This window comes from Pygoscelis adeliae, unplaced genomic scaffold (assembly GCF_000699105.1).
Source record: "Pygoscelis adeliae isolate BGI_AS28 unplaced genomic scaffold, ASM69910v1 Scaffold36, whole genome shotgun sequence".
Taxonomy (NCBI): domain Eukaryota; kingdom Metazoa; phylum Chordata; class Aves; order Sphenisciformes; family Spheniscidae; genus Pygoscelis; species Pygoscelis adeliae.
The window spans coordinates 4,694,442-4,711,818 of NW_008824934.1; the positions used below are offsets into that span (position 1 = coordinate 4,694,442).

Consider the following 17,377-nt stretch of genomic DNA (forward strand, 5'->3'; position numbering starts at 1 on the left):
CCCCCCCCCCCCCGCCCCGATTTCAGTGCTTGGTTTCATTTGAGGTATGCTTTGCCCCTTAATAAAATTCTTCAAATTGCTACTATCTGTTGAATTTGGTTGCCAGTCAGAAGGTGAGCTGGGGTCACCACAACAAGCTGTCACTTCAAGAAAACCCATGGTTTCTACTATTGAAAGATCAACTATGCCTTATTTCTCTCACTAAACCCTTCACTGAAGCATGTATTTTCATGCCCATTTGGACATGTAGCCAGGGTGGAAAAACACGCTGCTGCTTGAAGATGCGGCAAAAAAATTGCAGCCTAAAACCTTACTTGTCTGCAGCCTGTTTCTCTGCTCAGTTTCCTCACTGGGACTAGGGGAGTGGTGGAATCCAGCCCTGCAGCAAGTGCATTTTAAACAAAACAGTACCTGTGAACATATCACTCCCTCTGGTGGCTGCAGAGTATTACGTAGATGGTCTCTTTCTGTTTGTTCACTTGTATTTGCAGATAAATCCCAATTATATGAAATGTGTCACAGTCAGGAAAGGCCGCTGGAGAACATCACTTTGCGTTCACTCTTTTTCCACATTCGTAAGTATCCATCCTCACAATCAGCCTGCTTTTTTGCCCCCACCTGCCCTCCCCCATTTGAAGCACAACTATTCTGTCCACGAGCTTTTGCTCATCTTTGCACTGCCTTCATGAAGCTGCTTATTCTTAGAAACATTCTTTGTATACAGAAAGGAAAAGAAACCGCATTGTGATTCCTCCCTAAAATCAGAGTTGAAATGGGAATTTTGTCGTGGAACTTAATGGGGGTAGCATTTCTCATTTATTCATCCATGTGCACTGCATTTCTTCTAAAAGACACACAAGCTTATTCAAAGAGACAATTACTCATTTACAGAAAGACTGGCTGCACCCATATACTGTGTGTGTCTCAGTCCGTCCATCTCCTTGTAAACCCAGGCAAACCCTGCCCCACACTGAAGACACCTGGAGAGCTGATGGCCTGGCTGCTAGGACACAGTATGGCTTCAAATATTGCAGTGACTGTGCTGGGTTCTGTTCAAATTCCAAGCAGGTATGATCTCAGCCACATTGTGTCAGGATTACATTTCTTCGTGCATTTTCAGCACACTAACACAATATGTATTTAAAAAAATGAGGACATTAAATTCCTAATGACAGACATTTACTTTATCTGTATAAACTCACTATAAAAGCAGTGAAAGTCTTTGAAAGTATTAAGAAACAAACTCATAGAACCATTCTGTAATAAATGAGAGACTGAGTACACAGTATGTGTGTTTTCCCCTCTTTTGGCTCCATTGCTGTGTTGCTTTCCTTATATAACTGTTCTAGTTAAAAGAACACTCCTGACCTAAGAAAACCAATGCCAACCTTATAATTTTTTGTTAAATACATGGTGGTCATCCACAGGTTTAAAAGTAGTAAAGAGTGGGCATTCCATATTTAACTCTGAGTCACTCTGTCATATGTCACGTAGAGACAACTGCTGGCAGACTTTGGAAAGACTTTTCCTGGATAAAATACTGACAGAAATCCCAACAACTCCGATGTGTCCTCGGGAGCATGCACACCCCCTACAATCAGCTTTTACACTGTATGTAACCTGTGGCATTCAGTGAAATTTATGTTTTCAGGACTGTGCCCCCAGAGAACTTCACTCTCACAGGAGAAAGCTTTATTGAGAAAGAAGCTGAGAAGCTCTGCTCCAGGGATCTTTATACACAACCAACATACATACCCTGTTGAGAAATGCAGTGTAGACTGTCTACCAAACATGTCCTACTCCCTTCAAACCAGTATTTTCCTTCAGGTAGGCAATGGTGTTACTCAATTAAAAAAAGATTAGAATTCATGCCTTCGCATTAAGCAGCACAAATTAATCTGCTTCTAATGAAAAGCCTTACAGCATGAACCAAAAACAGTTTCAAATTTGAAATGATAAAAGCAGGAGATAAAGTCACTTCAACATCAAACCACAGACTTTGAAACATCATAGAGAAATCTTGACATTTTACACAGATCAGCTCACTCTTACATAAAACTACTGAAACTACTGTGTAGCCCTCTGGACCCTTTCCCTCTCCCAGCCCATCTTAATCAAGTCTTTTCAGGACTGAAATGGCACCATGGAGAAAAGCAGCTTGTACAAAGAACAATTGCCCATAAATCTAAAATGAAACTATTGCAAGTTTAGATGCTTACTTCTTTCCCCTTAAATACTTGTTTATTTTGACTGTCAATTCAATACCTCTGGATTTCCTGGCTAGGATGGGACCTGGCTGCTTCAGAATTGCTCTCCCTCCATCAGCCTGCTGTATAGCCCAGAGGCACTGGCTCAGTGTGTGCTCATTTATCAGATCATAAGATATTTTAGGTTGCCTCTATGCCCCATAGATTGGAGTGCTGGTTTGTGAACACTAGTATATATTGATTTTGGTGAAACTCTTAGTTATATCAGCTGAAAATCTAGCCCCGTCTCTAAAACTGACTGATAAATAGCATTACTATTCTAGCTTAAGATCTCCAAGCATTGTTGCTATTTTCTGATTCAATAATCTCCCTTCTCTACATCTGACAGCTGGGGTTGCTTACACATCTGTGCACATAATATTTTACAGTCAGGAGCACAGATGGTCAAGGAACAGGATTTGATTTATAGTTGCTTATCTTAAAAATAGCTGCATAATATGAATATTTGAGTTTGTCAATACTAATACCAATCCCTTCCTACAGGACACATTTTACTTTTCAAACAGTGAATTCTTCTTCTGTCTTACATCAGCTGCAAGTCTGACTTCACATCAAAATGGTGTCCCTGTCAGTCAGGAAAGGATGACTGAAACATGAATAGGGTGAAAGCAGCATCTTCCGGTTCTCCCATTCCCTGACACCTCCCTGACAAAAAAACTTCTGGATTGCCATTTTAAAAGCTAAATAGAGGCTAATATGTATTCTCATATCTTGCACATAAAATGCATTTCCAGAAATTAGAAACCAAGAGCACAGTGACTCAAAACCAAAAGCTACCACAAAGCCACGGCTATTTAAGGCCTACGCAAGTCAATGAAGAGACACAATGACTTCAACTTTAACAATTTGTGAATAAGGGAAGCTAACAGCCATTTCTGAGGTCATGGGTCTATATTTCTGCAAAAGCCTTCTAAGAATCTTTGACTTTCATGTAAGTATCTCCATGAGATGGGAACATAATCATCCATACTCTCAGTTTAAAGTCCACTACGTAGACCTGAGTATGTGCAGGTACATATACAGATGATGTCTTTCTACACACATATAAAAAGGCCACACAACTATCTCATGAAAGGAATATCCAGATTATCCCTCTATTGTCCCACAGAGTCCCACAAATTGTCAGAGACTGTAGCATGGTGACAGATTTGAATATCCTGGCTTCTTCCTGACTTATTACAGAATTTTCCATGAATGTGCAGCTTCATGTGCTGCTAGAATTTCTCTTTCTACAGAACCGTCTCCAGTACAAGTGAAATCTTAGCTTACAACACCTCCAGTACATAGAAAGTAAACCTGTATTTTCCCTTCCTACTCTTTCACTAAAAATACACTCAAAAAGTGTAAATTAAACATCCAATTTGATTATATCCTTTGCAAATCTACTCTAACTAAAAAGATACTGTCTCTTTCTGTTGCCGAATTTCCTGTTTCTGTACCCCAGGGGCAGCTGTGGGCCCTGCAGTATTTGGTCAGAAGCATAAAAACTGTTTTCTACAAGCTTTATTAATTTTCAAGCCATTTCCTGTTTTGCCTTTGCAGCCAAACCCACCCCCTTTTGGCAGGTACTGAAATACAAAAACACCCGATTCAGTTTGAGGAAGTGTTCTCTTACTTGAAAGAGGAGGACACCCAGAATGATAGCTACAATTTTTCATTACTTGCTTTCAACAAGGCAACTTTGCTTTACTTTGAGGTAAATCTTTCAGCAAATCACACTGCATAGAGTTGCCCATCTCAGTTTTTGAATCCTTTACATAATAGTCTTAGAAAACACTGTGTAAGTCATAAGCAGAGAGCATCCACAAAACAAATTCTTCTGGAAGTGGAAATAGAAAGCAAATTCTATCCATAGGTTGCATTTTTCATAACTGACGTTTAGGCAGCTTCTTTTGATAGGTAACCCAAAACCGTAGATGTTATCTTCCCTCCAGTTTGAGACACTAGAGCCTCGGTTTGCAGAAGGGACAAGCATGCACAGGCTTGGTCAATTTACAGGAGCTCTGCACACTTGGCACTCCTGAACATCAGTCCTAGAAGACACAGGTGTCCTCAAAGGATTTCTAAAAAAATCAAACACGAAAAAAATCAAATATCAATTCTGGTAATACGACCCTAAAAAGTTTAGACCTCGATATATATAATTCCTTGTGTTTTAGAGATATCTGCAGTGAAAAGGGGAATAATTCCTAAGATACTTCAGGAAAACGGTAATAATTTTATTGTCATCTGAGATGAAGTACAATTAATAGATTCATGCTACACCTGGAGCTCTGTAACAACAGTTCCTTCTTCTCTCCAGCCCATTTACCCCAGAAGCTGAATCAGCATTGTCTCCAGAGTTCACTGTCACACTTTGCCCTACGCAGTAGTCCTTACTTTCTGGAGTACAGTAATGTTCATTTGCAGGGAAAGGAAATCTGGAGCTAGGTTTTTGCAGTGTAAATGAATTAAATGTATACATACAGATTAGACAGTGAAGCAGAGAAATGCAATCAATTCCAGGATAGAGTGCCAGACAAATTGCCAATTATAAGGCCAAACCAGAGAAGAGATCATCATAAAGCACTACACTTTCAGAAGAGTGTACTTAGGCAGACTGACCAACCCTAATACTGCAAGCAACCACACAGTCATGCACAGTCATAGAAATCAAGCTGCCTGCATTTACCCCCTGCATGACATCCACCTTATCAGCAGAGTTATACAGAATCAGTGGCAAGCTGCCCTTGCCGATACTGGAGTTGCTGTTTAAGGCCTGGTTCAAAGCCCATTTATGACAACGGGGAGTCTTCCACTGGCTTCAGTGCTCCTGGGTTCATATTGCAACAGTGACTGATTCAGGGGAAAACATCATCCCACATGACTTCTGCCATTGAGGCATAACACTTTGCAGGATCTAGTCACTACTTTTCTACTCCCCGAGTATGTTTCATTCTTTGCTCTTACTGAACTAGAGACAGCCTAAGCCTCTCACAAGGCTGTGCAAATGACTAATGTGGTCAGACAGAAAGAACAGATTATGAAATGAAAACATAAGGGCTGCTTGTACTCTAGACCCTTTCCACCTCCTCCCTTAAACCATTGTGATTAAAAACACAGAGCTGCCTAGCAAAAAAAAAAGACAGTGACCCATGCACTCATATCCTGGCAATTTGTGGGAATTATCATAACATGCCCGGAACAAAAAAGATGAAATGACAACATCTCTGCATAGACTTAGACCTCATTTCATTACAGCATTTGAGCACGTGCACAAGTCCACTACCAATCAGCAAAGACATACACTTACATATAGGTATGCACTTACCTTCTATTCCAAAACAACTAGAGCACATAATTAAGCGCTGCTTTAAACATAGATGGATTGTTAAATCAGAACCTTAGAATAATTCCTTTATTTTCACAAAACCTATTAGCTTAACAGAATTATAATACAGTGAACTATAGCTTCATTAAAAACCCCTTAATTTGGTACAGTTCAGAGAAAAACTGCTCCCTCATCTCTCTCTGGCTCCAAACCCCCTCCCAAGGGTATATTGGCTCTTCTGAAAGAATTTTGTTGATGTTTTAAATCAGAGGGCTCAGCAATGGCTCCCAGCCTTCATCTCCTTACTCAGCAGACTGCCCTCACTAGAAGGCAAGTTCCAGTCATGGTTGTCCTTAAGGAATGATTTCATCCCAAGATGACAATTAGTAAGACATTCCTAGCTTTTTCACTAACTTGTTTTGTACCTGTAGGCAAATTTCCTTCCCTTTGTTGCACTAATACTGTGATAGAAGCTGATTTTATTAGCTTCTTTGTAGTTCGATAGATTTACCTAAAGAGTTTTTCTTTGAGGAACAGGCTGGAGCAGGAGAAATAGGCTGGTATAGGAGAAACTATTCCTTATTGGGAAGAATAATAAAAATGTTAAAAAGTGTTGAAGTAGCTACTGGAACTTAGACATCTCCAATTCCTGAAAGCTCAAGAGCTCCAGTTCTATACCCAGAATACAGTACAGTTTAAAGGAAGAAACTGATTGAGCAAATAGCTTATCCTTCTTTAGAAAGGCTTATTCCTAAACCCGAGACAAATTTGTTTATATGAATAATCATAGAAATGAAAGGTCAGAGTACTTTTGAGGAAAATTGTATGAAATCCTAAAAATACCTTCTTTTTGTTCCTGATGAGAATTTATTAATGTTAAAAAGTCAGTTTGTTCCAGTTTGCCTTTCATAGTGTACTACATTCATTTTTTGTTCTGAAAATACATACAGAATTCCAAACATTCCATTCTGATAAGGTAAAATATGATTCATTGCAGTTTTTCAAAATAAGTTTCATTAAAACTGACATACTCCTCTAGCAAATTTCAGTTTCATGAGTGGCATTTCCCAATAAGCAAACACTCATAAATTTGAAGCAGCATTATCGAGGAATAATTAATCCCAGATTTTAAGATTCAAGACATGCTGAAAGTTAGTATATGGGAATATTTTACTGTTTTTCTAAAGACAATAAGCCAATATTGCCTGTTGTTTGTTTGCATTAGCATTGACTGTTTTCATCCTACTCTCCCAGTGATCTTCAGTACAAACACCACAGTTATAGCACCATCATTTATTTCTATAGGTAACAGATTCCTTTGGCACCTATCACTTTCAAAAAGTAAAGAAAAGCCCTATGGAAGGTATTGCATTTCCCATCTGCAGCCCTCTTTACATCACTGTATCATTGCTTACGTTTAGACTTGCTTTGCTCCTTTATAGCACAAAGTGTTGTGGTCTTAATGACAACTCTGACTCACATTCACTGGGCAAAACAATCTAGCCATGTTTTAGGGGTTTTTTTGTTTTAGTTTTTTGTTGTTCTTGTGTGGTTTTTTTTTTAAAGATAAAACCGCTCCCATGTCTGCCCCACTCTTCTGCAGAGGTTACCTCCTCCACAACTGTCAGCAGAAAGAAAACAAGTCTATGCTTCTGCTGCTATGCTTCAGAGTCTGATGCCCTAGCACCGCAGGACTTCAAGGTACAGAAACTGAGGGAGAAGGTCACATACTTCCTCCACTCAGTGACATACTGTTATAGTTAGTTCACGTGTGAGCACTGATTAAAACTCACCACATTCCTAAACAGATGTAAATCAGGAGACTATTACTTGCCCAAGACAAGGGAAGATTCGGAAAAGGATTGATATCAATCATTGCTCCCCAAGTCCTGCTTCAGCCCCAGTTCCTGTCTAACAACCATTATTTCTGAGAAAAAGTATCTGTTACAGATGTTGGTGGAGTGTTAATCTAGTCTTGTATACTGATGCGCAGAAACATATACAAGTAGTAACTAGTCTTGTAGAGACCACTGTACAGCTGTACTACTAATAGTTACATACAAAAAGGAAAAATCCTCTATCTCTGTAGGGTGATATTAGCACACTGGGGCCTGCAAGCCTGTGGGCAGAAATAAATGCTAGAGTACAGCTAGCATGTCACTTGAGGACACAAGCTGAGAGAGACTTAGACACAGAAAAATTCAGACAGTATTTATGGCAGAATTAAATAACCCATCCTAAAACTATTTCAGTATCCCTAAATGCACATTCACTACCACACTTGCTCAGATAAACATGGGGGCTCTCTTTGACATAAAAAAACCCATCAGTTCACTGCTGGAAATAGCAGGAAAAATGTCCTTAGTGTTGTTCCTTAAATATTTAAGGACAGTTTGCAGAAGGGAGGGAACTCCCTGAACACCTCGCTCTGCCTAAATACCCTTTCCCCCTTTGCTAAATAAAAGTCTTTGAAAGCCACAACAGCTCCTGTAACTTTAAACCTGGGCTGAGATCGTAATTTTAGTACTGACCAAACAGAGCGCAGAGGGCGGGCCTGGCTCTTCTTTGAGGACCACCTTAGGCATGCTCCCACCCCTTGGCTAAAGAAAATAATGCCGACACCACTCAGTTTTCTTTAGCTGTACAGTTATCATCTGGGAAAACCTTCCCCCTTTAGACTACAGCAGTTAAAGGAATATTTGGAATACTAAACTATTTTTTGCAGTGATTTCTTTGTGATCTCAATTCTCCCCTGCCTCTAAAAAATTAATCAGAATTTGAATCCATCTGGTCTCAGGATTGGAAAGCTATTCTCTAAGCAGATCAAAGATGTTTACTAAAGTTCAATTCTTCATCTTCGTTCTAGGGAGCGTGTCTTTCATAGCACTTGCTGAAGAAGGTAAGAAGAAACTTTGGTTAAAATTATTTCCAGTCATTTCCTGTAATTTAACAGTTTGTGTGCTTACTCATAGGCAATATAGTTCTCTGTCCTGTTTATAAATTTTTTTTTGAATTCTTAAGCTACTATCAGGCATCTACTATGGCTGTAATCAGGAAAGAAACACATCAAAAGTTTTCAGATGAGCTGAGTTACGCTCTATTAGAAAAGAATTTTCTGTGTGTGTCTGTGTGAGAGAAGGAGAACAGTACAAGCAGTCAGGGAAGGCATTACATCAACAGGCTTTGGAAATGTCTTCAGTTTCGCTGTAAAATATGCAGAGGAGACTGCAAGCAATAATTTAGTTGTAACTGACATTTAGGTGGTGAAACTCTATGAAAGTAACAAATTTTTCCATTCAGTAGTTTAGCTTCTGTACTTAGAGGCATTATAACAGCTTAGAATTTAAGCCTTCTGCAGGGTTTTGCTAACACTAACTTAGCCATAAGCAATATATACAAGTGAGGGAAACTAAACCAGGAAAATTACTACCTAAGACAGATTTCAAAAGTGTTACGTATCTACTGAGAAAAAGTTTATTTGGCAAACTATTTCTTTTTAATTTTTTAAGAAAAATACAACATAAACATCTGTTTTAGTAAAAGTGTAAGTTTTTTTACAGCTAAAGGAGAACACTCTGATTTCTTAACAGTAAACCAGAATTACCCTGAGCAGTACTTAATCCCAGGAACATCACATTCAAATTCAGTCTTTCTGCATAGGATTTGACTCATTATGAATTAATTGGCCATCAGGCAGTGTGCCTAATCTATGATGTATGCGCAAACAGAAAATATGCCTGTAGTGGTGAAATACAGCTACTGTTGCTACGGAACATGTTCCAAGTACTAGTGCTCTGAGAACAATAACCTAAACCTCAACTCACTAGTCTTCCAAAGCATAAATCTACTTGTCCAACTTGGATTTGGGGACTCTAACTGAAACATATGACCTGATTTTGGCCTGGTGACAGTCAGTATCATTCTGCTGGAAATAACGGAGCTATATCAATATACAGTACGTGTGGATGTTGGCTTGAAACGTCTAATGGGAATTCCTGGTGTTCTGTATGTCAGAATATGAGGCTGAAAATTTGGAGTTACACTTCAAAATTTCACAGAAAATCTAAAATCAGACACTAGGCAAGTCCCAAATATTGCTTTCTAGGCTTTCTCTGAGATAAACGGCTCACCCAGCTAGCTTATCCTCAAAAAGCATCAATATTAAATATACCAAAGTTTAAAGCCATTAAAAATATGGCAAAACCCACCACCATTTTATAGAATTACCTTAAGCAGTTTCTAGGATACCAGAATTATAGGAAAAAAGGTCTTTCATGTTAAGGCTTTTGGGGAATTTTTAAGCATATTTTCTTTCAACTCAGAGAAGGGAGTCCAGCAACAATCAGGTTGAAACGCTACTAGCCAGAAAAATGTCAAAATATTTCCTGCTTGCAAGATTATACCTCTGTTCTATTACCAGTATAGTTTGCATTGAACTCCACAGTTGGATCTAGAACACAGTTTACAGTATTTAAGGCTTGTGTGTCTGTTTAGGTTTTATGACTTTTTTCACATGGGGCCAATCATTTAGGATAACTTCCAAAGGATACACCAGGAAAATAGACAAGTGAAATATTCAGTATGTGTATCACCGCTGTTTACTGATAACTATCAGCAATTACAAGTTAGAACAGACAAAATGACAATGCCACCTTCTGCAATCTGTGACTGCGCTGGCAGTGAAGATGGAGAATTTTTTTTGGCTTGTATAGTACTAGGTAGAGTGGGTATATTCAGATACCTGAACCTCTGGGGTAGACAATTTGGCCTGCGGGTTTTAGACAAAAAAGTCTCCTTATCATATTCTGATACCTCTTAACCCTGACCAGGCCATAAATCTGCAGCTACCCTTTTGTTGTATTTGGGCACTCCATTTTCTGGATTGAGATTGAATCAAGAAAAGCAGGTTTGTTTTGACAAGGAAGCATATTTCCAATAGGATTATTATTGATTCCAAATTCCTCCTTGAATTGCCAAATAAATTGAATTCAACTGTTGATCCTAGTTGTAAGCATAGCATTTTCCCCCTTCTGGGTAGTGATCCACAATTTGAGTAGTTTCATTGGTATCTGCTGTCTTTGAGTTGCGGCAACTTTACAAAAAGCCAGAGGCGCAGAAACTATTTCAGGACAACTGTGAACCAGAAACATGATTGAAAAATAGCAGTTATCACTGACCCGATAACAGGACTATCAGCCAACCTATGAACAACATTTCAGTGAAAACCTATGAATCTTAAGGGAGAAGTCAGAAATGCCTAAACATTCTTTGCTCATAGAGAACATGCAAGTTATATCTAACACCAGTAAGTTAAAAATGAATGAAGATTTCTGTTAAAATTTCCTGGATTTGTGCTACTCTTAACAGGAATTTTTGGTCCCAGTCAGCAACGTGCTTTCCAAAAGAAATGATAAAAGCTCCTTTAATTGGGTCACAAAGCAAGACATAACTAAGCTATAAAAGCATAAGATACAATACTGATGTGGAAGAGAAGATGATAATGAACTTATTAATTTTGCTCTTCATATGTGCGCTTCCAAATAAAATTAATGGCAGAAGTTTGCAAAAATACAAAAGGAAAGCCTAGTAACAGATCTTATATCACTGTCTACTTAACACACATTCACACATGCTCTATTTGTGTTATCTATTCATAGTTTAAATCCTGACTGAAACAGACAAGTATTTTATTTTTCTTACAACCAAGATAGCCTTGAGCACTATACAAGCTGATGAATTTTTAGACTAAAGCATTTCCTACTGAATGATTAGCAGATATATATTTGTCCTTCTGTGATCCTGCTCAGCATATAAACGCTCAGGCAAATCTTAGCACACAGGATCAGACCAGATGAGTTGAAATGGAAGTTGGCCTAAAACTCTTCTGGGCACAGCATTAATCAAACAATTAAAAGCACAAGCATTCAAATGAGTGCTTTACAGAGGCAACACATTTCCTAATCTGAAGCTTTTCCCAGGGTACAAGTATCATTGCAGAGAAGGGGATTACTCTATTGGCTGTCACATAACATGAAAAAAGTTAACATGATTGTTAAACCAGTTACCACATGTCACTTGAGCTGTATCAACTATCCACATGCCAAATCTTACCTAGAGGCAAATACTAAATTATAACTCCTTACGCAAGTCTCAAAATTAAACAGGTTTATACTAGGTCATGTTACTTTACATTTGTTTTCGACTAAAAGTAAGCACATGGACAGGATAATTCAGATGAAAAGTGTTTATATGGTAAGAAAGGAAATTGAAGTTTACAGTCAACCATGAAAGACTAAAAACTTTTCTATGTTTTTCAAAATCATAAAAAAACAGAATTGGCAAAAATCACAAGAAAGGTTTTTTACGGAAGTACCTTGATTTACCCAAACTCCCTTGCCAGGTTAGTGGCAAAACTAAACAATAAAGTCATGCAAGTTTAAACTCTTGAAAATCAAATTCTGTAACCGCTGGTGGTAAATAAAATTAACAATCAAAATGAACAGTCACATCTGACTCCAAAAGGAAGCCAGTTTTCTACTGAATAAGCATGACAAAACCTTCCACCCTGCATCTGGCCACATCATGAATGAGTGCACTTGCACATGTGTCCCCATATATGCCTCTTGTAAGCTACATTAGCATGATACGAATCTAGCTCTACATGTCCAATACCCAAACTTAATCATCACAAAAAGGAGAAAAACATCTTGCTGGATCTCAGTGGGTCTGCAAATTAGTGAGTCTGTATTTTGCAGTGTCTTGGTAAAAGACCAGCAGAGAACAGATAAAATTTGCTTTCTCCTCTTCATTGGGAAAGCAGAGAGGCTTGCCCATCTGTAGCTCAAAAGTTAGTTTTTGAATCTGTGTAGCTTTACAAGCAAAGGAAATAGTCATATTTAAAAGCTCACAAGCAGACCTTTCACTAAACTCATGCTGCACAGTGAAAACTGGAAACAGAGAGGCCAGATTCTCAGCTCCTGTAATTCAACAGTTTCCACTGAACCCATGCATTTAACCCAGATCTAGTACTTGTAAGTCATCTGCAAAAATAAGCAGCTGAGAACCTAGAGAGAAAAAAGAGCTTTTTAGTAGATAATAAAAAAACGTTAAAGGAAGGATAGCCCACAGCATGCAGGCTTGTTGAGCTCTGACAGAAGCGTGCAGTGTTTCCTCCTCATGTCATTTGAGGCAAGCCATACATACATGCATACCACAAATGACTACTGTTTGCCCAGCTCTAACATATGGTCCATCTCAGTTGCACGTTTGTTTTGTTGGTTTGTTTGCTTTTTGTCTGGATGTGGTCAGGGACTACAGGATGGAACCCAAATGCTGCCAGGTCCTACTAGTCACTGCATCCCAGATCCCTGTTGCAGACGGGCAGCCTCTAAAAGGACCTTCTCCAATTTGTGTGTGCACATACCATACCCTCAGTTTGAATTAATGCTGCAGCAAAGCTCACAGAGCCGTGTGGTGCACAACTTGCTACGCAGTATTTCAGAAACAGATGTAGAATTGCGAGTAGAGGTATGTTGGGATGTTTTAAAGAGAAACAAATGAGAAAAATGAGACAAGTTTACTATTGACTTCCAACTCAGTCTCAGAAGCCTGGCCAACGACTCTCAAAGGAAATAGAAACTGTGATGCTGAGCACGTTGTCATGTTGCTTTACGACTTCTTCATGTTTTTCCATCTTTGTATTTGTTGATTACAAACACTACAACATCCAGCATAAATTGCATCACAGTAATCCTTTGAGGGCACAATTCAGCGTGTACACCATTTCAGGCAAACACGTACTCTCTTAGGAGGGCTTGAGTAGTATATGAGATACTGCTAAATCTGTAAAGGGGACACACTTAATTCCAAATGCATATTAAAATGTTTTTATGACTATGAAACCCATCCAAATATTAGCTAGTATGTTAATAGTTACTATCAAAGTCAGACTAAACATACTTGAATGGATCTTGCTTGCTGTGTGGCAATATAAAGCAGCTAGCCAAAAATCATCGTGTGAACAAAATTAAAGCCTAATCAGTTTCCAGTTGTAGTGTTTAGCATGTATGTTTCAAATAAATGAGTTAAGAAGTGATCATGTGAACAGCTCCACTGGCAGATACAAGGGGTTAGTAACCTTCATCAAGGCAGCTGTGAAAGGGCATATAGCTATAGCCTCAGAGTTTTGGGAAGGAAGTGATTCAGGGAAAAGATTAGTTTATTACTGTATTAGAGGTCATTTCTTAATTCCTTTCATCTGCACTTACATATCCCAACACTTGTACACAGATTGTCTGCTTTCTGCTGCACACCCCATAAAATTTGCTGATCCACTACATGAAATTTTGTTCTTTTGTCCTCATCTTAGCTCCAACACTCATTCCTTGTCAGCCATGCAGTAATAAACACAGTACTATAATGCTGTAGTTTTAGGTGCCACTTACAGAAAGATGCAAGAGAGACTTACACCTCGATCACGACTCCAATCTTGTTGCCCCAATCAAACCCTGCTCAGAGAAAACAAAGAAATTGCCAGTAAGACTGCAAACAGGGCAACAGGGTCACGGGGCAGCAAATATCAGTAAGAAAGTGGTTTTATCCCACATTCAGGGGATAGCAACTCTGAGGTCAGTGTACTTATCAGACAAGAAATCAGAGATTGACACAGCAACATTATTAAAAGCATAAGCCTTAGAAGACTCATTTCTAGTTCTGCAAGGAATATTTTAAAGGAATATCCCATAATGGAGTTAAATAGTCTCTTCCTTCTTAAAGCCCACAGCTCTGCAGCCCATTTTATCATGCATAAGATAAAGCTTAGTAAGTTACTATCTTTTCCTCTTGTGGCTTTGTTTCATAACTTTGGCTGTGGGTCATATACACAGCAAGCACTTGAAGAGCAGTTATTTTTCTCTGTATCTGCCCAGTTAAGATGTATTTTGTTTTGCTTTTCTGTGGGTATCCTATATATGGGCAATGTAGAATACTGTAACATTCAGAAGACATGATTTACTTCAGAAGCAGCCAAGCGGTTCTCTGCCACTTGGCACTGTAGATTTAACCTCTGGCTTTGTTCCTTTGGCTAAGCCAGCCACAGCAATAGAAACCATCTGTAGTAGGGTGTGGTGACCAACGGAAATGTTTCTGACAATTCAGCAAAACATTGTCATCATGAGCTGCATGGAATACCTGAACAAAGTCAGTCATACTCCAAATAAGGCTGAGCTAAGTCCTTCCTTGTGCATCATGACCGTTTTTCAACTGGCAGATAATTTCCAAGGTTCATGGTATTTTGTCATCCAGCTGCCTTCATTATATAAAGCAAAGCTGTCAGTTTTTTTATAAGGAAACTGCAGTAAGCACTTCAAGGCTTTAGACAGACAGTACATACTTTGTCCTGAACAACAAAAAGTCTAGACACTTAAACACATGCCAGGGCATTTCTTTATCATGGCATGATATATCAACTTCCAGAAAGAATTAACAGAAAAAGAGAACATGCCAATGCTGTGGCCCCAATCAGGCTATGGATACTGCAGATGTCGTGAATTTTGCAGGAGCCACAGGTACAAATGAGAATTACAGTCCTCATTAAGACACTTCCTTGCCTTTCTAAAGTCTGAAAATTTTAACTGTCCAAAGGCTCAAAATCCAGAAGGCAAAACCCATAATTCACTATATTCTATTCTTCAAACCCTCAAATTTTCAAAGTTCAAAAAATTTTGTAGCCTGGATTCAGCAGTGTTGAACCATTTCACCAAAAAAAGAGACACACCTATATGCTTTTTTTTAAATACCCGAAAATGCTTAAGCAATTATGGAAAAATAATGGAAGACTACTTTCAGAGAAGAATAAGCTGATGAGGTAGGTTTTGGACCTGACTGTGGAATACATTTAAATTGAGGGTGAAGCCAAATAACAGACAAAATCGTATTTGAAAACTATAGGGCTGCTGCTGAGAATTTATGTATTCAAAAGGCAGATACCTTATCAAATCATATATTTTTGTTGAACTTCCACCACCATGAATAAAAGTTTCCACTGAACTATAACTGAACAAGATTCCAATAATGAGATACTGACTTTGAGACTCACTTTGCTCACAATCAAATTAAAGTCTGAGTGAAGGATGCTTCCTCAAAAAGGGAACTCCTGTATCAGGACATAAGTGCTCAGTAAAATATGGCCAAAACAGGATGGCTAACACATGTACATACACAGTTCTTCAGACAACATCACTTGGTCTGTAACAGTTCAGGAAGCAGATACTGAAAAACAGTCAATTCCAGATAGTTAGCTTGGTAATATCTTAAACAGAAGAGCAGTATCTGCCAAGTGACCTGTCCCACTAAATTCTTTCCCTTGCTTTTCTAGAGAAGCATTCCACAAAGCACCTATCTAGCACAGCTGGATAGGATAAAATATGGTATAGATAAGATAGAGATAAAAATAAACTTGAATTTTAAGATCAAAGCTTTTGATAGTTAACCCGCTAGTTAATTTTTCTAGCTGTTATGAATAACTGAAGCTGCTTTTCTTTTTTTAAGTAGGAACAGGGGGGCAATGAGCAATAAAGATTATTTCAGTTCTTGCTAGAGGAAATCCTTTAAGGTTAGACATTTTTACCTACTGGTCTCTTATCGCAGAGATGGAAACTCATTCTATTTTGAGGCCTTCCTATTTCAAGGACAAAGCTAAAATACAGGCTTACAACTGCCTTTGCCCACTTAGTGTCTGGGTTTATTCAGACTGCTGGGAAAGAAAAAAGATCCTACAACGTTTTTAATCTTCAAAAGTATCTTTGTTGGTTTTGGAGATACCCGAAAGAAATGCTAATGAACAACAGTTTTACAACTCACTCTCCTTTCCAACACAACCACTGTGCTTTGAAAGCAACCCTAAGAGGTTTTTCTAGTAAGCTGTCACTCCATGCATAACTATGAGTAGTGAGCTCATCTTCCCTTAAGTGGGTCATGGGATGTTTTCAAAGCAGTATTAAGCTTTTAAAGACATCAAATTTTCCCCTGATGTGAGAAGTTGCAGCCTGATAGCAGCTGGGGACTTTGAACTGAAACACACCCAGCCAGAACTTTGGCAGAAAGAGATGCAATGATTAATTCACATCTGCAGCAATGTATAGCTGCAAACAGAAGAGGCCATAGTGCTAGTTGGAGACAATCATAGCACTGTGAGGCAATGTTTTTATTTACAGCCTCCTCTAAGATAACATTAAGAACATATGCAGAAGCACTACTTAACCCTATGGCTCTTGCTACATTTGGCCCACATCAGATGAAACCAACAAATGATTAAAGCACATACACCCTTACATCCCATTTACATTCTCTTTGATGTCAGTGGCATATATGTGCCTTGTACTGGGTACAGGAAAAGAAGTTTCATGTCACTTAAATATTTTTGAGTTTATTACTGCTTCTCTGGCAAAGACTTGTCTAGTATCAAGTTTTCCTTCCTGCGAATGCAGTACACTGATAAATTACCTCCCAGTTTTTCTTTTGGTATAGTTCAGTAGTGTCCGCTTAACTGTCCAGAAAAACAAACCTGGAAATACAGTCCAGGGACCATTCTCCAGCAAATACTGGACCTCAGCTTGAACGCAGGATTATGCACATTGGACAAGGCTGGGACAAGACCTCCACACTGATAGAAATCAGTTTGATCTGTGCGCTGCAGGAAGTTAAGAGGGGAACCATATTATTCTAGTTTCCCTTTACAGTTAAGGAAAGGCAGCACTTCCAAGGATGACCCAAGTCTCAGGTGAGCTGAATTACCCTCTGG

At 38.7% G+C, this 17,377-nt stretch overlaps 1 protein-coding gene across 2 annotated transcripts in view; it reads left to right on the plus strand.

The window, feature by feature from the left end:
* Positions 1–8,264: 8,264 nt before the first annotated feature.
* The window catches only part of PDPN (podoplanin), a 17,622-nt gene continuing 8,509 nt past the window's right edge, over positions 8,265–17,377 (plus strand). For both annotated transcript variants that reach the window (XM_009325231.1, XM_009325232.1), the window contains exon 1: positions 8,265–8,476. In XM_009325231.1, coding sequence (XP_009323506.1) covers positions 8,407–8,476 — 70 coding nt within the window. In that variant the 5' untranslated portion in view covers positions 8,265–8,406. The remainder of the gene's footprint in view (positions 8,477–17,377) is intronic.